Raw genomic sequence first — 24,746 nt, forward strand, 5'->3', positions numbered from 1 at the left:
TCTGTCATTTTTGAGATTGTGCCCCAGTACTGCTTTTCCCACCCTTTTATTGACTATGAGTGCTACTTCATTTCTTCTAAGGGATTCTTGCCCACAGTAGTAGATATAATGGTTACCTGAATTAAATTTGCCCATGCTTGTCCATTTTAGTTCACTGATTCCCAGGATGTCGATGTTCAATCTTGCCATCTCATGTTTGACCACCTCCAGCTTACCTTGATTCATTGATCTTACATTCCAGGTTCCTAAACAATATTGTTCTTTACAGCGCATCGGATTTTCTTTTCACCACCAGACACATCCACAACTGAGTGTCCTTTCGGCTTTGGCCCAGCCACTTCACTCTTTCTGGCGCTATTTGGAAATACCCCTTCTCTTCCCCAGTAGTATATTGGACACCCTCCGACCTGAGGGGCTCATCTTCCGGCATCATATCTTTTAGCCTTGTGATATGTTCCATGGGGTTTTCTTGGCAAGAGTACTGGAGGGGGTCGCCATTTCCTTCTCCAGTGGACCACATTTTGTCAGAACTCTCCGCCATGACCTGTCCGTCTTGGGTGGCCCTGCACGGCATAGCTTATGGCTTCACTGAGTTACGCAAGCCCCTTCGCCACAACCAGGCAGTGATCCATGAAGGGGGGATCTAGGAGCACCCCCAAGCTAAATGTCTGTCCCTTCAGGGGGACTGCAACCCCATCCAGGACAGGCAACTGACCTATTTTCCGGACCTGTGACCCACCCACTCACAGTAATTCCATCTTCCCAGGATTCAGACTCAGTTTACTGGTCAGCATCCAAGCACTGGTCCAGAGTCTGCATAACCATATCTGATTCAGGTGTTCTAGAGAAATAGAGGTGGGTGTCATCCACATATTGATGGCACCTTACTCCAAATCCCTGGATGCTCATTCCCACGGCTTTATATAGATGTTAAACAGTATTAGGGACAGAATAGTGCCCTGGGGCACCCCATAGCACAAGTGTCAGGGGGCTGGTACACTCCCGCAGCACTCCTCTGAGGCTGATCCTTTGGTAGGAGTGGAACCGCTGCAATATAGTGCATCCATGGAGCTGGTTCAGGAGTATACCATGATCGATAGAATCAAAAGCCACAGAGAAGTCAAGTAAGAGGGGCAAGGTTGCACTCCCTGCATCCTTCTCTTGAATCAGTAGGTTGATTCAGGCCAAAAAATTCTGCTACTGCACATTTCTTTTAAAGGTTATTTCACATTACTTTTTCTTCTAATAATTATAGTGTAATAAATCCTCTGTTATCATTGCCTCTCCCGTTCCTCATTTCTGTTGTTTGTTGCCCTTGCACTCCCTTCCAACTTTTCTTTTTTAAGCTTCTTTGGGCATGAGAATAGAGCCCTGCCAGATCAGACCCATGTCCAACTGCCAGATCAGATCCATGACAGCCTTCTCCAACCCAGCACCTTCTAGATGTGTTGGACTACAATTCTCAGCATCCCCAGCCAGCCTAGCTGGCCATGCTGCCTGGGGAAGTTGGGAGTAGTAGTCCAACACATCTGGAGGGTGCTGGGTTGGAGAAGGCAGGCCTATTCTGACTGGCAGCAACTGAGTTACGGAAGGCTGTTGTAAGGTGTGAATGATGGCATGTATGGAACTCAGATCAGGCAAAAAACAATAACCCTGCCATTCACACACCTAGAGGTGCACACTTTTTTTGAAATGAGTATTTTAAAATAGAAGAAGCCTTGATGTACTTGTAATTAAAATTATCCTTTTTTCTGGAGACCCTTTCTACTTCTGTGTTCTCAATAAACTTTAATAAATAAAATATAATAGGCATGAATGCACAATTCATGAGGTAGTATCCTATGAGTCTCCCCTGTGCGTCTCTCCTTGGTAAGGTTTCAAATAAAGATTTTCAAATAAAGTATATCCCTCTCATCCTAGTGCTCAAAGATGTTTCTCCCCTGACCCTACAAAATAATAATTTAATGTGGATTTTTCGTCCCTAACTTCTACCAGCTGCCCATGTGAAGGCTGTTTTAGTATGGACATCCCATGCCAATGCACGGACATCTGTGGATAGGGCCAGAAGCATGGCCCCACTTCCCAGTAATTGTGTGACCCCTCTTCACACAATGGACACATGAAGCCTCTTCCTGCATTTGCCCACAGTATGCCAAAATAGGCCTGCGGGTACAGTGCCCCACTCTGATCCAATAGCTAGTGCTGTGCATATGGACCCCTTTCAAGATCGTTAAAAATCTTCCACTCAGCCTTTTAGGAGGGTGAAGGGAAGGTACATTTCCCATTTCCTGTCAAACAGCTGATTTGGCAGATGTTTAACTTCTCTGAAAGGGCTCCACATATGTTCCTTTTAGACTGGGGAAAGTATTTTTACTCTACAATATTGTAGTACGATATTTAACACACATTTAGAGTGTGTGAAACAAATTCAGACAGCAATTATATTTATTTGTTTATTTATAAAGGTTTAAATCCTATCTCTACCTGCACTTACTTACACTCTCTCATGTGTGTGTGTGTGTGTATATATATATATATACATGTAACCAAAATCTTCAAAATCCTTTAAGAGTTTTAGTATTCAAGGACATTTTTTAAAAAAATGCTTTTATCCAATGGGCTGTATGGTAAAGAATTTCCCTTTGGTGATTCTCTTTGATTTTTCCTTCATCTAGTTGCATTTATTTCACCACGACCTATCTTTTAAATTGTGTAGGTTTTAATAATTCTGAACGAACATGTGATAAGGACTTCATAATACGTCGAGCAGCCACTAATCGTGTCCTGAATGTCCTTCGCCACTGGGTCTCAAAACATTCTCAGGTACTTTTTTTGTTACACCCTTTCAGTGAAATCTGAGTCATGTGAAAGAGTTGTACTTCCCTTGCTATATGCTTTTCATGAAAGCTCTGTAATAACAGGAGTATAATTTTTGCAAAGTTCTCTTTTTAAAATGGCTCTTCTGGATATTGCTGCTGTGTAATTGCCATAGAACAAGATTTACTTTTCATCAAAGGAATCCCCCAACATGTCACTGTCATGAATAAACTAATAAGAAAGGTTTGTACCCATCAGTTTCTGAGGCACACTCAGGGGTGCTGAGAATCCACCACTGGTTTAGCAAAATATGTCTCCTCTATGACTAGTTAAAGGTATACTGTAATAGTCCCACGTCTTAGCTCTGTGGTGATCTCCTATCACTTGTCACCTTCCGAAGAAAAGCAGTGTAACAAGTTCATTCATGGGTGATTTAACCATTGTTTTTCTGCATGTGGAAACTAATGCTTCAGTGGCAGCTCTCCGTTGAGTCATTTCAACAATGGAACATCTCCACATCAGTGCTGCATCTCTTTGGCCATGGCTGGAGCCAGCATGGAATTGCTCTACCTGATTAGGCTGACTCCTGCAGTGGGTTTCATACAAGCATTGGGCTGGATCTAGGGTTGTCGGTTGGGGGGAAATCCAGCCTTTTGGGGGCCTGACGGATCACCACAATGGACCCGGCTTAGCTTGCATTTGTGAGCTGAGTCTGGAGCAGTCTCTGAAACTGCAAATTAGACCATTTACAGCCACAATTTTGTGCAAATTGCACTATTTACAGCTGTGATTTTGTGCAAATCATGATTTGTGCACCCACCTACCCCAAAGAATCCATGGGCCGGCCTGAGTCATTGCGTGCTGAGTTGGGCCAACTCACAGATGTTCAAGCCGGAGAAAACTCACCGAGCGCCACCTCCCAAATGGTTTCCTTCGACATCCCTAGTTGGATCCAGATATAAGCGTATGCAACTGGCCTGGCAGAAGCAGAGTTTCCTGCCCCTCCTCCCCACACAGCCCCTCCAGCCCCTGAAAATGCTACACAGAGGGTCAGGGGGCTCTGCTGAACAAGGTGAACTTGAGCAGGGGATGTCCAAAAATTAGGCAAAGGCACATTCCATGAGCACAGGCAGCCCTACCATCCATGGCAGATCCTGGATCCATCCCTAGATGTCCTGCTATATGGAGTGTTGTCAAGTGGAAGTGTTTTGGGGTGGCTTCCATATTTACAAAGGAGCAGCCCTTCCGGATCATACCAAAGGCCTTTGTAGTCTGGCATACTGTTTCCCACAGTGGCCAACTTGTGGGAAACAGGCAGGGCATGAGTGCAATAGCCCTTTCCTGCAGTTGTTATCCAGCACCTGGTATGATCCTGGAGGTAGGAGAGGTGTGCACAAAAAAGTTTAATGCACCACTTCAGTGCTTTGGACAGTGGGACACTTCCCATCGGTCTGCTTTGGACAAGGCCTGCTTCGCTTTGGACTCAAGGTAGAACCTCACTTTTAAGCTTCAGAAGTCTCCCCTTTGAGTAATCATGTAACAACTGCCACTGTTGGCAAAAGCAGGGACTGCTCCAAAGGCAATTAATGGGGCAGTTATCAAAGCCCCATTGGACTCTTTTGGAGAAGTCCCTCTCTCACTATCATCACAAGCAGGGACTGTCTTGAAGGCGCATATATCAGGGTAGTTGTCAAAGGGAGGAAGTGAAGGCTGTACCCCCAGAATCGAAGCCCACCAACCAGCATAGGCCCTGTTGTCCCAAGGCTCCTTCTTAGGGGGCAGCCTTCCCTCACCCAGCCATTATTTGCAAGGCAGCCTTAATTTTTCTCAAGCACAAGTCAGTCAAGACTTGTCTTCATTGACTTGTATAGTGGGGAGAGAGCCAGTATGGTGTAGTGGTTAGAGTATTGGACTGGGACCTGGGAGATCCGGGTTCTAGTCCTCGCCCAGCCATGAAGCTCACTGGGTAACTTTGAACCAGTCACTGACTCTCAGCCTAACCTACATCACAGAGTTGTTGTGAGGATAGAACGGAGAGGAGGAGGAGGATCATGTACGCTGCCTTGGGCCCCTTGGAGGAAAGCCAGGATATAAATATAGCAAATAAATAAATATAAAACAACAAACAATTAAGAGCAATGTAAAGTAATTGAATGGCATTTCAAATAAATGAAATGAAAAAAAAAACTTGTATGGAGGAAAAGAGAGGTTGCCCCCCTGAAAACAGCAGCAAGGAGTAGTTCAGTGGTAGGGAAATGTTAACGTTTCCCACATTAGAATTTCATTCCTAGAAGAAATGTGTGTGGGCACTCCGTTGACAAAATAACATGAAGTGTGACGCAGTTCAGGGACTAATGACCAGTGTAGCAACTACCCATCTGCAGTTATGAATGAACAAATCCAATAAAATATAGTACAGTAAATTCAACACCATCGCATCTACAGATGATCAAACTCTGTTTGTATCTCCTTTGTATTGAATGTGGTTAGGATCCTGTGAGAGAAGGATTTGTCACTTATTACAATTATTAAAATGTATCACAAACTATACTCATGTAGCTCAATTGTATGCATGTTTACTCAGAAGTAAGTCCCACTTTGTCCAATGGGACATTTCCAAGTACGTGTGTATAGGATTGCAGCCTGAAGGATCTAGCAGCATCAATACTGACATAAACAAGTCCTACAAATTTGGCCAGGTACATTAGAAAGTTGTGCCATAATTATGTATTGAATTTCACATTCACTTTGCAATTTAAAACTTTTTGCTCCAAAGCACTTTATAAGGCTCTGTGAGTTTGTATGATTCCTTCGCTTACATGGACAAGAGTCATGTAAACTTATACCCTATGAATTCGACAGTTATAAAGAGTTTTCTAGCTCCTATGTGATTTTCAGTGTTTAATTCAAATATAAGAACCACAAAAGAGCATTCTGATTAACTGCTTGGCTTTTCTCTTGGGAGAATCTCAAATGTATTTGTACAACTAAATGCCAAATTTGGCACCTCTATGGTCATGTATAAAATATTTAATAGGGTTGATCATTGCACTGCTCCAGCAAAAAAGTTGATGTGTAAGGGTTTGATCTTCTGCAATCCTTCAGGAAATGTGAGTTTCCTCAGACTACAAGGCAAGCATACAATCAGTCAGACTAATTAGAGGTACATTACAGTTGCTTCTGCTTGGGTTTGACAGGTTCTTCATTAGCAAGTGGGCTTTTGGAGATGACATTAGACATTCTAACTCAGAAGACTTGCAGGCAGAAGTGTCAGACTTATTTATTTATTTATTTAAACCACTACTGACAACAGTTACCTGACAATCCCTATTGGCTAGATTGTTCTTTCAAGGTTACTGTACAATATCAGATTATGGAGTACCAAAACAGTAAAAGGTCTTTGAGAATGATGGAGTCATTTTACTAGCATAGATTGTACATTTAAACATATTATATACAATCAGGCTCAGGGTTATAGGAGTTGTAGTACCATACATCTGCAGGCCACCAGCTGGGGTAGGCTGCTTTTTATCCCTTTGTGCTGGAGGTGGTTTATTCAGTTCCCTCAGTGTTGGAGTTCACATGTAAATGAATATCAGGCATTCCTCTTGCAGCAGTGCTCTTTTCCCCTCCAGCAAAACTACGCACCTGCACCTACGTGATAGCAATACTTTAAATTGTGCTATAGATGTCAGGGGCATTTCTGAGCACAGGGAGTGGGATAGTAGTTCAGATTCTGAAGGAGAACCGCCAGACATGGGGGAGTTGTTTTCCCAGGCTAGTCCAGACATGATTAGGCCAGCTTCTCAGGTTACAAATGTCCAGCTGGCTGAGGATGAGGGTCCCTCTTCACCCCCCCCCCGTGAGAAACAGCGAACAGGGGGAGGCGGAGTTTAGGGAGTCTGATCTAATAGACGCCAGGCACAGACACAGAGCGAAGAGAGAGAAGGCGGGGGCGGAACTTAGACGGTCTACCTGATTGGCCTTGCATGAAAAGCTGCACTTAGGAGCCTCATGAGAAGAGAGGGACCTCCCCCCCTTAAGTTAGGCTAGTGAGACTGCCTTCCTCTTCAAACAGCTGGCAACTTTCGTAACTACCTTTTGAACCCCTGAAGGCATTCCTTGTAGACTCAGAGTCACTGAGAATTTGCATCTGTATGACCCTGTGAATTAATGGATTAAAAGCTGTAGACTGAAGCCTCTTGTCTGTGCATGTTTCAGCCTTTGAAGTAAAGTGGGGGCAAAAGGAATCCTGGCAATAGCCTGCATTGGGCTTTATCACTCATATCTCTTGCCAATTTTTCACTATTTGGGATTTTTTGAATGCTTCTGGGATGCAGTCAAGATAAAAGTGAAGAGTGTTTTTTGTGTTACTGAAGTCAGTCATACAGTGGGTGAAACCATATCAGGCAACACAAGGATGCTGCTGAAACCTACATCCTCTAGTCTAGCTGTCCCCGTCCTCTAACATCTTGTGAAACTCACTGGCTACATTCAGACAATCATGGCGGTGAAAGAAGCCATCGTGGCGTCTTCCCCCTCCCATGCTGTGGGCGCAACTGCTATTTTTATAATTACCTGCAGTGTTATAAGCCATGGGTTGTACCCCTACCCCTACTCCAAGCCATGGGTTGTGGTGTGGGTAAGACGTCACCTCCGTTGCACACCACACCAGGTTCGGACAACACAGCAACTCGTGCTTCATCGTGGGTAATTATGCAAATAGCAGTTGCATGCATAGCATGTGCAGGGACAGGGGAAGAAGCCATGATGGCTTATTCGCCTCTGCAATTGTCCAAACCTGGTCTATATGTAACATTATGATATTGCCTTGCCCAGATATTTGCCAGTCCTGAGAGTGGCAACCAGTAATCTAGAGAAGGGCCATAGAAACTAGTTTGATGACATTGCATGGTAAGTTTCACTAGATGCTACAAGGGAAGAAGGGGAAAACCAGACACAAGGATGCCATTTGCAATGGTAGCACCATGTCATTTGTAACATCTAGGTATCTGGGCATGTAAGTTCCATTAATACTCCAGGTGCATATGAGCCTGCAGAAGTAGCTCTGAATGACTGAGAAATAGTTTGGTGGTGGGTTGGCAAGCCTGCTGTCCTTTATATGACCAGTGGCTGGGCATTTCCACTAACTATTATCTGCGACTGTGTTAAGTCGGCTGTGGGTGATTGATTGGATGAATGGGGTATGTGAGTTTTGAATGGTTGTGAGTATGTTTGAGTTGTGAGTGGGTGTTAAGAGTGTACGGGAAGCTCTATTGTGGCAAGGATGTGCTTAGAAAGTACAGGGATTCATGGAGATGGTGCCTCTATCCCAGTGACTTGGGGCAGAAGGAAATATGGTAGGAAGGGGTTGGGACATCACAGTAGAATGGGTCACAGATGTTTATACACTGTTCCCCTTCAACCCCCCTCCTCTAGCTCTTGTACCTGGTAGCTCATCCCCTGTGCCCTCCTGTCTTGTGGTTTATGCCAGGTCGGTCTACAATAAGACTGCACTCACCCACAACCTAATCGTGGATGAGAAGCTCGGTGCAGCACCAACATAGGTTGGAGGGCTGGGGGCAGGGGGAGTTGCCATGGTTCATAGAACCATGGTTCATAGAACCACAGGTGAAGTGCCAGATGACTGGAGGAGAGCTAATGTTGTCCCTATCTTCAAAAAGGGCAAAAAGGAGGAACCTGGGAACTACATACCAGTCAGTCTGACATCAATCCCTGGGGAAATTCTGGAGCAGATGATAAAGCAATCCATCTGTAAGCACCTTGAAAACAATGCAGTGATTACTCGAAGCCAACATGGATTAGCCAAGAACAAATCCTGCCAGACAAATCTGATCTCATTTTTTGATCAAGTCACCTCCCTTGTGGACTGTGGGAATGCTGTAGACATCATATAGCTCGACTTCAGCAAAGCTTTTGATGAAGTGCCCCATGATATTCTGATGACCAAACAAGTTCAAAGTGGGCTAGATGAAACAACAATCCGGTGGATCCACAGTTGGCTACAGAATCGGACTCAAAGAGTGCTTATCAATGGGACCTTCTCAAACTGGGGAGAGGTAACGAATGGGGTACTGCAGGGCTCAGTCCTGTGCCCAGTGCTCTTCAACATTTTTATTAATGACTTGGAGGAGGAGGTGCAGGGAATACTGACCAGATTTGCAGATGACACCAAATTGGGCGGGATAGCTAATACTTTGGAAGACAGAAACAAAATTCAAAGTGATCTTGATAGACTGGAGTGCTGGGCAGAAAACAACAGAATGAAATTTAATAGGGATAAATGCCAAGTCTGCACAGTTACAAGATGGGGGATATGTGGCTCAACAACACTACAAGCAAGAAGGATCTTGGAATTATTGTAGATCACAAGCTGAATATGAGCCAACAATGTGATGTGGCTGCAAAAAAGGCAAATGCTATTTTAGGATGCATTAATAGAAGCATAGCTTCCAAATCCCAGGAAGTACCAGTTCCCCTCTACTCAGCACTGCTAGCCTCATCTGGAGTACTGTGTCCCGTCCTGGGCACCTTTTAAGAAGGATGCAGACAAACTGGAGAGGGTTCAGAGGAGGGCAACAAAGGTGATCAGGGGACTGGAAACAAAGCCCTATGAAGAGAGACTGAAAGAGCTGGGCATGTTTAGCCTTGAGAAGAGAAGACTGAAGGGAGATATAATAGCGCTCTTCAAGTCCTTGAAAGGTTGTCACAGAGAGGAAGGCCAGGATCTCTTCTTGATCATCCCAGAGTGCAGGACACGGAATAATGGGCTCAAGTTTCAGGAAGCCAGATTCCGGCTGAACATCAGGAAAAACTTCCTGACTGTTAGAGCAAATACAACAACGGAACCAATTATCTAGGGAGGTAGTGGGCTCTCCCACACTGGAGGCATTCAAGACGAGGCTGGACAGCCATCTGTCAGGGATGCTCTGACTTGGATTCCTGCACTGAGCAGGGGGTTGGACTCGATGGCCTTGTAGGCCCCTTCCAATCCTACTATTCTATGATTTTATGATGTCTATCACCAGGAAAGCACTCCACCTTGGAGCAGGCCTTGAGGGGCTGCATCTGGTGTTCGGCCATAGAGACAGATTGGGGATGCTGCTGATGTACCACCCACCCTGCTGCCCAGCAGCCTCCCTGACCGAGCTGGCAGAGGTTGTCCCAAGTGTGGTGCTGGAGGAACCTAGGATGGTAGTTTTGGGTGACTGCAACTTCCAAACTGAGGCTATCTCTGGAGCTCCAGCTCGGGACTTCATGGCCTTCATGACAACCATGGGGCTGTCTCAGTTTGTCATCAGCCCAACACATGAAGCAGGGCACACCCTTGATTTGGTCTTTGCTCCAAGTTGTGAGATGAGTAATTTGAAAATAGGGGAGGGGTGTCCAAGTAACCCCATTGTCATGATCAGATTATTTCCTGGTGAGATTTGAACTCATGACATTACTTCTCCCCTGTAGGGGTGGGGACCCATTCGGATGGTCCACTCCAGGAGACTGATGGAATCTGTTGGATTTCTGAATGCTCTTGGGAATTTCCCAGTAGAGAAAGCTGCTGATCCAGCCGAGGGCCTAGCCTCACTGTGGAACAGTGAGATGCAGAGGGCCATCAACTTGATTGCATCTGAGTGCCCTCTCCAGTACTGTGGAGCCCATTCTGCTCCCTGGAATACTGGGGAGCTATGAGCAATGAAACAGGCTGGACATCAGCTAGAGCGTAAATGGTGTAGGTCTCAAAGTGAAGATGACCGAGCACGCTCTAGAGCACATAATCATGCCTATTGTGTGGCAGTGCGAGCAGCAAAGAAGGCTTACTTTGCTGCCTCCATTGAATTCTCAAGTAGCCATCCAGCAGAGCTCTTTCAGGTGGTCCGGGGGCTAACACTCTCCCCAGCAAATGGGGCTCTGATCCCCTCAAGGACCCTCTGTGGCCTTTTTGCATCGCACTTTGAGGACAAAATCACTTGTCTCCGTAGCAAACTTGATGCTGTTGTTAGCGCAGTTCCAGTTGAGGTGTCTGACACCACCATCTGCCTGATTTTGTGGGATCAATTTCAGTTGTTGTGGCCTGATGACATGGACAAGGTGCTTGCAGCAATGCGACCAAACACGTGCCCCCTTGATCCTTGCCCCTCCTGGCTAATAAAAGCTAGCCAAGGGGGTATGACTGGGTGGGTCCAGGGTATGGTGAATGCTTCTCTTCGGTCCCTGCTGTCCTTAAGTAGGTAGTAGTATGACTGCTCCTGAAGAAGCCCACTCTGGACCTAATGGTATTAGACAACTACCGCCCAGTTGCAAATACCCCTTTCTTAGGGAAGATTCTGGACAGGGTAGTGGCAGAACAACTGCAGGCATTATTGGAGGATGCTGATTATCTAGACCCATTCCAATGTGGGTTTCATCCTGGTAACATCAGCCTTGGTCACCCTGATGGATGACCTTTATCGAGAGAGGGACAGGGGGAGTGCAACCTGTTAATTCTTTTCAGTCTCTCATTGGCTTTTGATACCATTACCATGGTATCCTCCTGGATCGACTCTGTGCCATGGGTATAGGAGGCACTGTGTTACAGTGGTTCCATTTCTACCTGTGGGGCTGATTTCAGAAAGTAACATTCCTCGGCCCCTTGGCAATTGAGCTGTGGGGTTCCGCAGGGTACCATCTTGTCCCAAATGTTATTTAACATCTATATGAAGCCACTGGGAGTGGTCCTTAGGGGATTTGGAGCCAAGTGTCATCAGTATTCTAATGACACACATCTCTACCTCTCTGTGATATCTGAATCAGGAGAGGTTGTGCAAGTCCTGGACCAGCGCCTGAACGCAATAATGGTTTGCATGAGGGCCAATAAACTGAAACGGAATCCTCGCAAGATGGAGGTTGAGTGGTTCCCGACTGAGTCTGGGATATAGGCTCATTGCCTGTTATGGGGTTGCACTCCCTCTGAAAGATCAGGTCCATAGTTTGGGGGTACTCCTAGATCCATCACTGTCACTGGAGGCCCAAGCGGCTTGGAGTGCCTTTTACCAGCTTTGGCTGGTTCGCCAACTACAGCCTGTCCTGGACAGGGATAACTTGGCCACAGTGGTACAGGCACTAGTAACCTCAAGACTGGATTATTACAATGCACTCTATGTGGGACTGCCCTTAAGGCTGCTCCAGAAGCTGGAGCTAGTACAGAACGCAACAGCTTGGCTGTTGTCGGGAACTGCCACTTTTCAGCATGTAACTCCTTTGCTGAGGGAACTGCACTGGCTGTCTATTTGCTACCGGGCCAGGTTTGAGGTTTTAGTGCTAGTGTACAAAGCCCTGAACAACCTGGGACCAGTATACTTGAGAGAGTGCCTTCTCGCCAAGACACATAATTTTTCTCTGGATTATGCCCAAGTGACTTTGCTTGCCTGTGTACCATACTTCACCAGGCTTACAAAAAAGGGTCTTGTAAGCCAGTTTCTATTGTTGTTGTTGTTATCATCTGACATGTTTAATTTTTTGTAGATTTTTCCTCTCCTTTCTCTAGAAAGTTAGGGGCATATGTGTGTATTTTATCATGATCTCAACATGTATTCAGTTTCCATGGTGATGTATTGGTTGCCCCATAATGTGCAAAGTGGCCCTGGTGTGGGCGGAATATGGGTGTTTAGCTCCCAGAGTGCCATTGCTCCTACAATATCCTGGCAAAGCATCTCAAAGGTACTTTGCATTCCTCACCTCTTCAGTGCACAGTATTATGTAACAATCTGTAACAAATGCACTTTCTCTATATGTAAGACGCAGAGTTCTTAGATTTATCATTTATGCTGACAAGCAGCATTTCTCCTCCTCTTTTTCACATGGAAGTTGAGGGACTCATCACCAGCCTGCCTGCAAAAGGCTTCATTGCAAAAATGCTAAAGAAGAAGATAGAAAGTTGCCCTTGCTTAAGAGATCTAAAGCACTACATTAATCATATATGTATATTGTTTAATATTTTAGCTTGTCCACCTATACAAATAAGCATTTATCCAGATTACTTTATAATTATTACACAGTTAGCCAGGTAAAAGCAAGTGAGGAGTATGCTTTTGGTTTCCAAAAAAAGTTTAAAAGTATGAGAGGTGTGTATTGTAAAAAAAGGGATTAAAATCAGAACCTTCAAAGAGGAAAAAGAATGAAAATAAATTATTGTCAAGAAATGTGCAAAAAAAAAAAAGGCTGCCATCTAGAAATTGCACAGAAATATAACTGTACTGCAAGGAAAGTGAAAAGCCTTTTGGCTGCATAGCAACAACCTATTGCCTATTAGATTTGAGCAATGCTCTTAACTTTCATTTGCTCTCTATGTTGGAGATTTCTGCAGTTTAGATACAGATCAGTAGACACAGCCTGAAAACCAAATATCATGAGTAACATAGAGCTTGCCAAAGATTCACAGGACAAATATATATTTTAATACTTTTATGTATTATTTAATCATGAGCAATGTGCCTGAAGAGACAAAATAGATTAAGGGTGAACCTTTGTTGAATTTTGTCTCAGTGACTTCCCACTGTGAGTTCAATTATTTTGACATGAATGTTTTGCACAGTCAAAATAACAGACTTTACTATCGATAGTGAAGTGTTTGGTATAGAAATATTGGCTGAGTTTGGACATAACACTAAGCTATGATTTAATGCTATGTGAACTAGCTTCAGGCATATGCACCCCTCCTCCTCCTCTAGTGCAGCCTCAAGGACACCGGAAGCATTTGCCTCCATTTTCAACTAACTGTGGTTTGTCACTATGTCCAGACAAGGAAAAATTGTAATTAGTTTTAAATATGGTTTGTCTGAACAAGCCAACTTTAAACTGTGGTTTATGCTCCTGGCTTCTTCGGATAAACCACAGTAAAACTAACTCATTTCCTGGTTCAAACAAAACAGCAAACTGCAGTTAGTTGAAAATGAAAGAAAATGCTCCTGATCTCCTCGCAGTCATGCTATGCTGGAGGAGGAAAGTATAGGGTGGAGGAGGCTCATGTGCATAATGCTAAACACCCAAGTAAGGCCATTGATCCCAGAAATCAGGCTAGCTGTGGGACGGCTATTGGGAGTTCAGGGGTGGTGGCTGAACAGCAGGGGGCCTCTTGAGGGCACAGGCCATTGATAGCTGCCCGACAGTGCTGACCCCTGACACAGGCCATACTCGCATACATCGATCACTTCCACACTAGCCAGTTGCTTGCTTTGATCACTTATGCCTGAGAATTCTAGATGACATTCCTCCCAAACGTTTAGCTAGGAACTCTGTTTTCCAAAGCTGATCCTGTCAAACGGAATGAAAACAGTGGCCACAGTACTGCTGTTGGCTTCATTTTACATAAAAAGTATGTGCTAAAAAGTTTCAAAGTACAGAGACGGAAAAAAAACACTATGGGGAGTGAGTCTTTAAATCCAGAGGTGTAGTGGAAAAATAACTAAGGGCTGGGCCCTGTCTACATGGCACTGCTTTCACCCTTCACTCCGTCACAACTGCACAGCATTTCAGCTTTGAATTAGTTTCTGCTGGGATACACTCGCCATTTATGGTGCCCCTTTTTTTTGCCATTATACTTTAATGCGCAGCTGTGCAGTCCCGGGAGCGTGGGGGTGCAACACTTCAGTGGCTGTTTTGTATTTTAGGGGGTCTGTTGTGTCTGTCCATCCCTTGTTAGATAAAAAGTGGGTGTTCTGTGCTCCTTCTTTTCCATGCCATCTGTTTGTCAGTTCCCCAGCCTGAGACTCTCACGATGGTTTGCACTCACAAGCCGTGAGCAGTATGTGCCTACCCATTGCTCCAAAATGGTGGCCGGAGCGAAGTTAGTCTTCCCCCAAGACCCCCGCCCCCCGGACCTTGGGCACTGAGTCCAAAAGCAACCATTGCCAAGGTACAAAGCTGCAAACATGTGCGATCACAAACAAAAGTGTGATTAAATAAATGAAAATGGCTCTCTGTGCCTCTGTAACTGCGCAGCTGCGAAGGGATGGGAGGAGCAAAGGGGCATCACAGAGTGATGCAAGCACTATGCATGCCTACAACACACCCACTGCAAAATGTGAAGTTGGTTTGGGGAAGGGACAGACAGCTCGCAACCATGGGAAATCTGCAGCAAACGAAAAACATCACAGCAAAACGCCTCCATGGAAATCTGTATTTTCCAGGAGAAAACCATGGATGGCTGTGAAGTGGCGACTGTGTCGTCTGTCCCAAGGGATCTTGACTCACAGCTGTGCCAAAGTAAAAGGCTCGTATAGATGGGGCCCTGGAGGTTAAAACACACACACCTAAGACTCAGAATGGAGCAGTCCAAATTAACAACCTTCCCACCCTGAATTTAGGAAGGAGTATATCCCTTATTCTTGCCTGTAGTTATAATACAGTTTCCACAGTCTATAGAGCCTCAGAAAGCTGAAACTGAACTGATGAACATTTGGTCAAAAGGCAATTTGAATAGGCCAAGTACTTTTAAGCTCTGCTCATCAAATAGATGATAAAGTGGGATTACAGAAAGATAATGTATGTAATGCCATTGAGCATTCTAAAGCACTATGTAAATGACATTTATTTATTTTGTTTTAAAAAGTTATCCCATTTTTCTTTTTAAAAAAATAAAAACTCTCAAAGCAGTATACATTACATTATAAAATACGAATGATAACCCAACATCCAAACTGCTATTGACCATATCAGACATAACAATAGCAATAATAAATCAGTCAGTGAAATAAAACAAAAAGTGGAAGGAGCGACCCTAATCAAAACAGACAGCATGAGACCCCTGCCACTATGGGACTCCCACAAAGGATTCCCTGAAAAGCCACATTTTACTAAGGCAATGGAAAGAGCTTAAGAATGGGGGCCCTGACACTTGCGTTTCCCTACTCAACTGGGCCAACTGTTCCACAGGAAGGAATAGGAAGGAACATAAGGCAGTTCCGGTCCCCTTCATACAGCCACTGAATGTACAGCTGGCAAGGGGCTTGCCGGCTTGGCCAGTTCATGCATTGTTGTCAGGGTTGGCTAATGGGAATCTGCAACCCTCTCACATAACTAACCCTGACCTAGTGTGGTAAGGAGTTCACCATTATCATATATGTAATGCCACTGAGCTCTCTGAAGTCCTGTGTAGATGCAAAGAGTTGTTGTTAGTCTTTGCAGATCCCTTGAGAGGGTCAAAGATGGCTAATAATAATAAGCATATTACAGAGCATATAGAGTTTTTCACATTATTATTTCAGATATGTCAGTAATGGTGAAGCATTGGATGCATATGGTCAATAGTTTCTTGCTTCTGGTATGTAGCACGACTTCTACCAGCAAGCTTTGCTCAGAGGATAACATAAATCAAACATTTGTTTAGTAAGCCCCTGAAGAAGTCACTAGAAGCCAGAATTAAAATGTTTAGAAATATGTATAGAACGTCTCTCCTAATCATACATTCAAATGTACAGGAGTTTCAAGAACTTTGCTAGTGACTATTGTTTCGGTTTCTATGGAAACAGATGCTGAATTGCTACCCACATGACAGCAAACAATCAGTATAAAAGGAACGGCTACAAATATACTGGATAGATGGAGCTTTTAGTGTAAATCCTTTATCGAAACATCTGCATTAAGCTCAAATGCAAATGGCTAGAATTATTGCTTCTCAGTGACTCCATGCATGAACATCCACAGAAGATACACATGCATTGCCTTGATTCCCACCCCATCTACCCCAGTGTTTAATCTTTGGAAATATTCTTAATTCTTCTGGATAGGGACACAGGTATTAAAAAAGATAAAAGATTTGATTTAGCCTCAGAATCAATGTATACTTTCTAGGTCTGATACAGAAATACCATATGTAAGTTTTAAGCATAAATGAGATTCCTTGGGTAATAACTACAGAAACTGCCATGGGTGCAAAGTGTGGCAGCTAGGTTGTTGGTGAGAGCTAGGTGTGTTGACCATGTTACTCCTTGTTTAATTGAGTTGCACTGGCTGCTAGTTTATTTCTGGGCTCAATTCAAGGTGCTAAAGTTAACCTTTAAAACCCTACATGACTTGGGGCCTGAGTACCTTAAGGACCACCTTCTTTCATAAGTTTCTCCCTGCATGCCCCGTTGTTATCTGAGACACTACTTCAGATCCCCTGGCCTTATGAAGGTAGGCGGGCAGCCTCAAGATATAGACTAGAACCTTCTCAGTAGTTGCTCTGCCAACAGAGATTTCTCATGCCCTGGCCCCTGACACCATACTATTTTAGGTGGTATGTAAAAATGTTGCTCTTTAAGAAGGCATTTGGTTAAACATTTTAATAGCCCCTTTTAGCCCATATGGTTAACTGCTGGTTTTACAAACTGTTGTTTATTATCTGGGGGGAGGGTACATTTTGTTTTAAATATTGCTGATTGTGCCTGTTCACTGCCTTGACTTCCCTTGTAGGAACATAGATGGGATATAAGCTTTTAAAATAAAATAAATAAAATCAGTTTGTTTGTTTGTTTGTTTATAATACTTTTATACCACTTAATATATTAAAATCCCTAAGTGGTTTACGTCAAAATAATGTAGTTGTAATGCAAATGCTCGCTTCTTGATAGGTTTGAGTCAGCATAGCCATATATTGCAGATTCTAATACAACTTCACTGCCTGAAAATTAATTTCTGAGCCAACATGCTGAGCCAACATTTTTTACCTTTAAAGCCCTACAATAGCCTGGGTCCTAATTATCTTGGGAAAATGCCTCCACCTGTAAGAACATCCCTTGCAATTAAGAGCTACAAGTGATGCCGTACTTCAGATTCTATCTTATGGTGAGGCTAATTTGGCTTTCACAAGAAAAGAGCCTTTTCTTGATGATTTTGACCTTGTGGAATGCCCTCCTTCAGTAAGTACCTATTGTAATAAGATTGGAGTTGGCCTAAATGACTTGGGTCTCTATAAGCCAGTGGCTCTGATTGTAAAAGATGGATCCAGGTTTTCTTGCCCAGACTAGGGGTGGACGAAAGTCACTTACCTGTCGTCGAAGCTTGTTCGCGGTGGGGGGGGAGGCGCTTCGCTGCTCCCCCCGCAAAGTTCAGGCCGGGGGGGGAGGCTTCCCGCCTCGCCCCGGCCGAAATTGAAGCCAGGGGGAGGCTTCCCGCCTCGCCCCAGCCGAAATTCAGGCCGGGGAGGAGGCTTCCCGCCTCGCCCGGCCGCGAACTCCGAAGTTTTTTTTTTTAAAAAAAACGCCCCCGTGATAGGCTACGTGATGATTAACGTAGCCTATCACGGCTAGATCTGCAAAGTCAGCCATGATAGACTACGTTAATAATCACATAGCCTATCACAGGTGACTTAAAAAAAAAATGCGTGTACGCTAATGGCGGCCCCCATAGGGAGCCACCATTCGCGTTCCTTATTTGGTCGCTGTAGTCTACGTAAATCTTTACGTAGACTACAGCGACCAAATAAGGAACGGGAATCGCGGCTCCCTATGGGGGCCGCCATTATCCGTACACGCATTTTTTTTTTTTAAGTCACCTGTGATAGGCTACGTGACGATTTACGTAGCCTATCACGGCTGACTTTGCAAATCTAGCCGTGATAGGCTACGTTAATCGTCACGTAGCCTATCATGGGGGCGTTTTTGTTTTTTTTTCTTTTCTTGGAATGGCGGCGGTGGCAGCTGGTCGAAAGACCGGCTGCCGCTCCCGCCCCGCACGAGCACCCGCCGAACCGCCGGCTGGACCCGCCGCCGGGAGGGACATTCGGCAAAGGTAAGTCCCGTCCCGGGGGGTGTGCGGGGGGCGGGGGTGTGCGGAGAATTTCTCCCCGAAACTTGTTCGGGGGGCCGAACGCGTTGGCGCTCGGCCCCCTGAAGTTTCGGGGAGAAATTCTCTGCCATCCCTAGCCCAGACAAGTCCCAGAGTTCACTAAACAGTTATCAGCTATTACCTTTGTGAATGAGCCAAAAAGGTAGGAAGGTGACTGTGATGTAACCCTCCCTCAGGTCTGTCTGCCTCCACTTTGGGACAGCTGTCCTCTTTGTCCCACAAGCTTCAGCCCCTAAACTCATCAGGTAAAAGAGACACCCAATATGCCTAATTGGTTTCCTTTACTCAATCAGGAGAAGTACCAAGGAAATATGAACACTATTGGTAGCACAGAAACATGAACAAGACGTGGGATTTTATAATTTAAAAACTGTCGGCTCCTGCCTTTTATAAACTCAGTCTCCTTTCTCTCTCTCTCTCTCTCTCTCTCTCTCTCTCTCTCACATACATACACACACACACACACACACACACACAAGCCCCTCCCACTTGTCACTGACTCACTACCAACCAGTGAACCCTAACTTACCTAGGTTCTATTTAACACAGCAAACATGTATAAACATTAATATAAACTCCACATGGCAAGCATTGTGATTTTGTAACAATATCCCCCCACTTCCCCATTTTCAAGCAGCAGACGTTACTTGCCCACCAAGTATTGATCCGGAGCTTGAATGCTGCAGGTAAATGCGTTATGAGTCCTGTTCATATAAGTGAGTCCAAAACGCTGTTGTCAAAATGTCCATGTTGCAGTCCTCTTTTCAACTATGAAACCCCTGCAAAAGAAAAATTCTCCTCCCACAGAACCCATCCCAGAACAAACAAACCCCAACAAACCCTCCGCTCTCACCCAGAGTTGGTGGAAGAGAAGGTATTGGCCCATGCAACAGAGTCCTTCTGGCCAATAGCCCTTCTGTTCAGGAACAAAGTCTTATGTGATGGGAACACTGGAAGCTTCTCTTCTGGACAGGCCGTCTGCAACAAGGTTGTCTTTTCCAGCGACATGGTGAATCTCAGCTTGATATTCTTGAAGTTTCTGCAATGAGCACTGTAACAATTTGTTGTAGTTCTTCCTTGTCTGTCTTTCAGATTTCTTGTCTTTGCTACCTTTTTTCTTTTGTTGTTTTGATGCTGCTTGGAGACTTGGACTTCTTTGTTAGCTTCTCTAGTATGGCATTTTTGATGTCCTCAGGTATTTCTTCTGCCCATTTTATCTGCTCTACTCCTGCCTTCTCTTTACTTTCCATAAGCAAATTTTGTTCAGCTTTTTGTTCATTAGCAGGGAGTATGGAGAGGTGATACACAGCAGCTTCCCTCTCATAGTAGGGCTTGATCATATTGATGTTCATGATCTTACTCTTCTCCCCAGCTACCTTGGTAACAACATAGGTGGTGGGGTCTTTTTTATCTCAGACAGTGTAAGGCCCTACCCAAGTGGCCTCTAATTTGTTGTGGTGTCTGGGCAGGAAAACCATCACTTTATCACCAATCTCAAAACGTCTTAGCTTGGCCTTCTGGTGATACCAGAGCTTTTGCTTGTACTGTGCCTTTGTGAAATTGTGTTGTGCCTATTCTGCCATCTCTTTCGGTCTCTGTTGAAGATCTAGCACATATTGAACTGTAGAGGTGCAGTTTTCTGGGATCTCTCCCTCCTAGCACCCTTTAAGAATTGCTAAGGGCCCCCTGACTCTCTGGCCAAACATAAGCTCAAATGGAGAGAGCCCAGTAGATTCCTGGGGCATTGCAGTAAGCAAATAGCATGCATGGGAGACGTTTGTCCCAATCGTTTGGGTGGTTCACTATGTATGATTCTATCATGCTTTTAAGTGTGCCATTAAATCTCTTGATCAAACCATTAGTTTGGGGGTGGTACGCTGTAGATGTTATGTACCTGATACGACAGCACTTAAAACAGGCACTTTACAACCTCTGACAGGAAAACTGTCCCTAAATTAGAGATTAATTCATGTGGGAACCTGAAACGTGTAAAGACCTTGAACAATGCCTCAGCTACAGAAGTGACATCTGTGGCTCTTAGTGCCTCAGCATCTCGATATCGTGTGGCAAAGTCTACCACTGTGAGAACATATTTTTCCCACTCTGTGTTGGCTTTGAAAACCCTCCTCAGTTCTCCTTTTATCCTTCCTCAACATTTTCTCTTTTTCCAATTTAATCCTTTCCATATCAATTTCTTTTTGGGACTTTATTTTTTCTAATTCCCTCGTCTCTCTCTCTCTCTCTCTCTCTCTCTCTTTCTATCTTAATTCTGCCTCTTTCTGTCTTAATTTCTTCAGTTCAATTTCTCTGTCCCTCTCTTTCTCTCTCTCCTTCATTTGAAACTCTCTTTCACTCAGTTGCATTTCTGCCCTCAGTTTCTCTCTTTCAGATTCTAAATACTGAGGTGACATTTCTGCATGTGCATGTCTTAGAGGATTTACCTCAGCCTCTCCAGCACCTCTGCCTCTGAGGTGATCTATTAACATCAATTTTAATTCATCTACCGATTCATCTACTCTTACCGATGTAAGAGTCTGGGAAATTCAGACTCTTACATCTCTCTAGGAGTCTTTCCTTCTTCATGCTTAAAAACTCAATTTCTCCCCAGAGTTTTTTTTTTCTTTCTTTTCACCCAGACAACATTGCTACTTGGGTTTCCTTGAGATAGGTTTAGGTTTGCTATTTTGTAACACTAATGTACTTTCCTGTTACTTCCTGACTACAGAAATCTCTGACCCTGTTGTATTTAGCAGTTTAAAAAATAAACCCCTTTATTTCAGATCCCATCACCTTGGATTTCCCTGCTTGGCCGCTACTTCAGGCAAAATAAAACACCCGTTTTCCATATCCCAGCATATCCCACCATAATTGGGTGGGTTTACATGATCACGGAGGGAAAATAAGCCATGATGGCTTATTTTCCTTCCTCACCCGTGCCGGTTGTGAGCTGCCTAATTAGCTTTGCTGGGCGCAGGTTGTCGTGATGTCTGAACCTGGTGAGGCTGGGTGGCTGGGCTGGGTTGGCTGAGGTGCTACCAGATCTACTCTGGAGGGTCTCCTGGACTGCTGCAGTGGGGAGGGGAAACCAATTTCATCAGCGGTTTCCATTCCACTGGCAGATGGCCAGCATTTGATCCAACCCTATACTCCCTTGCTTAATGTTCTTTTGTATCAAAGGCCCTTTGTCCACTTATCTCCTTATCTATTTATCTCCTGCTGCCTTTTTGATTCATTGACCGAGTTCAGATGATTATAGGGGGAAAAGAAGCCACTGTGGCTTCTTCCCCTGTCCCTGCGCATGCTGTGCGCACGACAGCCATTCACATAATTAATTGTGACGCCGCCGGGTTGCCGTGTCATCTTATCCACCCCAAAACCGCTACTACAAACCATGGGTTGTAGGGTGTGTAAGAATCCACTGTGCCGTACACTGCGCCGGATTCGGATGACACAGCAACACATGCAGCGTTGCAGATAATTATGCAAATGGCGGTCACACAAGGGCAGGGAAAAGAAGCTGTGGTGGCTTCTTTTCCCCCTCTGATCATCTGAATGTGGCCATAGACTGGTTTACTGATTTTGTTGTTTTAATTACTTATGTTTACATTGCTTTAATGTACTTTTTGAAAAGCAGTATATAACTTTTTTTTAGAATTCAGCAAAAAAGACTTCTTTAAAGCTACAAAGGAAGAGCTGTTCTTTTAAGTAGTGTGCCAAATGCAAATTAAGTATTGCTAGATAATGTCATGCAGTTACGTAAATTTGGATCTGTACTCTGTATATTTCTGTCAGTACAATAATCATAGCCATACTTACTTGGAAGCAACCTCAATTGGAATCAATGAAATATTTTGGATTATGATGTCTGACGCACATGTGCTGATGTTAGTGGGTTTCATTGTGATGAACTATGGGTGGGTTGGGGTATTTTTAAACAATGTTTTAATGTATAATTTTACTGTTTTAAGTTGTACTGTTGTACATTGCCCAGAGTGGCCAGGTGACTGGCCAGATGGGCAATTAAGAAATTTAATAAATAAATAATAAAATAAATGAACTAGTCCTAGTTTTCTTAATGCTTCATCATGTGTCAGATTGTGACTGACTACACCCTAAAAAATATTGGTAAAATTGGGTGAACTGAGTAATTTGTCACTATTTTGAATATGAATCGAACATTTTGCAAGGCTAGTTTAGCATTCTAAAATCAATTGAAATTGATTTGTATTGGCTTTAGCAGTTTTTAAAAATGGTTATGTGAATTAGACCTTGCTAGTAAACACATTCTGTTGGAATCAATTGGATTTTGCTTTCACGGAGGCCATCCTCACACATACATTTGCACAATTAAAGCATCTTAAGTCAGTATTAAAAAAATTGAAGTGTCAGTACTGCAAACATTTATTATACAGGTATGCTTGATTGGCTACTGGTTCCTGTTGAGAGCGTACGCTTAATAGTAAGCCCACGTTTGCAGCCATGTAGTGGGAGAAACAGCCAGAAATATGGCTTCTTCAATTGAAAATAAGGGTTTGTGGGGGGTGTAAGATAAGGAACAAATGAATTACAGAATTGGCCTGGATTCAGCTAAATTAATTGAAGAGAATCCAGTGTTAGTCCTACTTAGAGTAGATCCACTGAAGTAAATGGTGTAAAAATAGACAGGACACTGTGACCTTACTTTCCATGTTTTCCCACTACCACAACCTCTTCCGGTCTCCTTACACCTGAAAGTTGGAGGGAGACTCTCAGGTGCCCTAGCACTCACAGCTAGGTTTTGTAAACCAGTAGTCCCTGGATTTAGTGCTTGACCCAACAAAAAAAATTAGCAGCACAAATATCCGAAGTAGGAAGTTTATTTACAAATTAAGGGTAAGGGAATAGGAAGAGTAATAAGGGGAAATACCAAAAGAAAATACTCAAGAACCAATCCCTTGCTTGGAAACCCAATAGGATAAAACTATAAAACCTAGCTAGTCTATCTACTTACTCCAAGTAGGGTCTCTGAGACCTAGCCAGCAACCAAACACCTTCCATCAGACTGGATAGAAAACCGAAGACAAAGGTGCTGGGGACTCTCTCTAAGCTTTATACCTTTCAAATCCCTCACTTCAATTTAGTCTCCCCCTCTTCATCCAAGGGATGAGGAGATGCCATTTTTCACACCTCTTCAGCTGCAGCGACCCCCTTGGCAGGCCAAGATAATTTATGGCCTTGGATCAAGATAAGAGGCCTGGCTGGCACCATCAGTCTGGAGATATCGCAACCATCCCTCCTTCCAGGTGTCACAAGGTTGCCAATCTTTTTGGCCAGATCCCAGTCATAAAACAATACAGTCCTAACTAAAACGGAATGCCTTGTGCTATTAACCCTTAACTACTGCTCAAGCTTGAGAGGAGTAGGGCGGTCTACCTTACAATCATCACCACTTTACAAATGGGACTTAAGTCAGACTAACATTGGATACAGCCTAAAGCACTCTTATCCCAAGCAGGGATGGATGAGCACCCTCTCGTCCAGGTTATCCAGGCACCCGACGAGATCCTGCTCCTGCTTGCTGGCCCCCCGGGGTGCACTCAAGCCCCCCTCCATGCTCAGTAAGCAGCCGGCAACTTACCCGGGCCTGTCCGCCTCTGTCCCGATCGCCATGTTTTTAAAAAACATGGCGTTCGGCAGCCTGTGCCCATAGACTTATACACAAAATAGCACTGTGAATCTAGAGCATATGGGCGATTCACAGTGCTTTTTGCGTATAAGTCTAAGGGCACAGGCTGCCAATCGCCATGTTTTTTAAAGGGCCCGTGTAAGTTGCGGGCTGCTTACCGAAGGTGGTCGGGGGACCGGCGAGCAGCGGGGAGAGCTTGGTGGGTGCAGGCGCTGGCGATCTAACAGATTTGAAGACCGAAACAGGTGCCCACGCCATCCCTAATCCCAAGTTCTTAAAGTGAATAGCAACTATTTGACAGTTGTTCTGTCATCAAACTGTAAGCACTGCAGATAAATACACATGCAGTCAGATCTGTAGTGATTTCACAAAGATGCCCTTTTAACAAAGAGTGAAATGAAGGAGCAGTTATAAGTTATGGGAGCACTGCAGTTGCTATTCA

At 44.3% G+C, this 24,746-nt stretch overlaps 1 protein-coding gene across 2 annotated transcripts in view; it reads left to right on the plus strand.

Moving 5' to 3' along the window:
• The window catches only part of RASGRF2 (Ras protein specific guanine nucleotide releasing factor 2), a 164,501-nt gene that overhangs the window by 121,098 nt on the left and 18,657 nt on the right, over nucleotides 1-24,746 (plus strand). For both annotated transcript variants that reach the window (XM_084832076.1, XM_084832077.1), the window contains exon 18: nucleotides 2,717-2,823. In XM_084832076.1, the coding sequence (XP_084688202.1) occupies nucleotides 2,717-2,823 (107 nt within the window). The remainder of the gene's footprint in view (nucleotides 1-2,716; nucleotides 2,824-24,746) is intronic.

The sequence above is a fragment of the Heloderma suspectum genome, chromosome 2, assembly GCF_057233095.1.
Source record: "Heloderma suspectum isolate Gila_16-S chromosome 2, 16-S_ref, whole genome shotgun sequence".
Classification (NCBI taxonomy): domain Eukaryota; kingdom Metazoa; phylum Chordata; class Lepidosauria; order Squamata; family Helodermatidae; genus Heloderma; species Heloderma suspectum.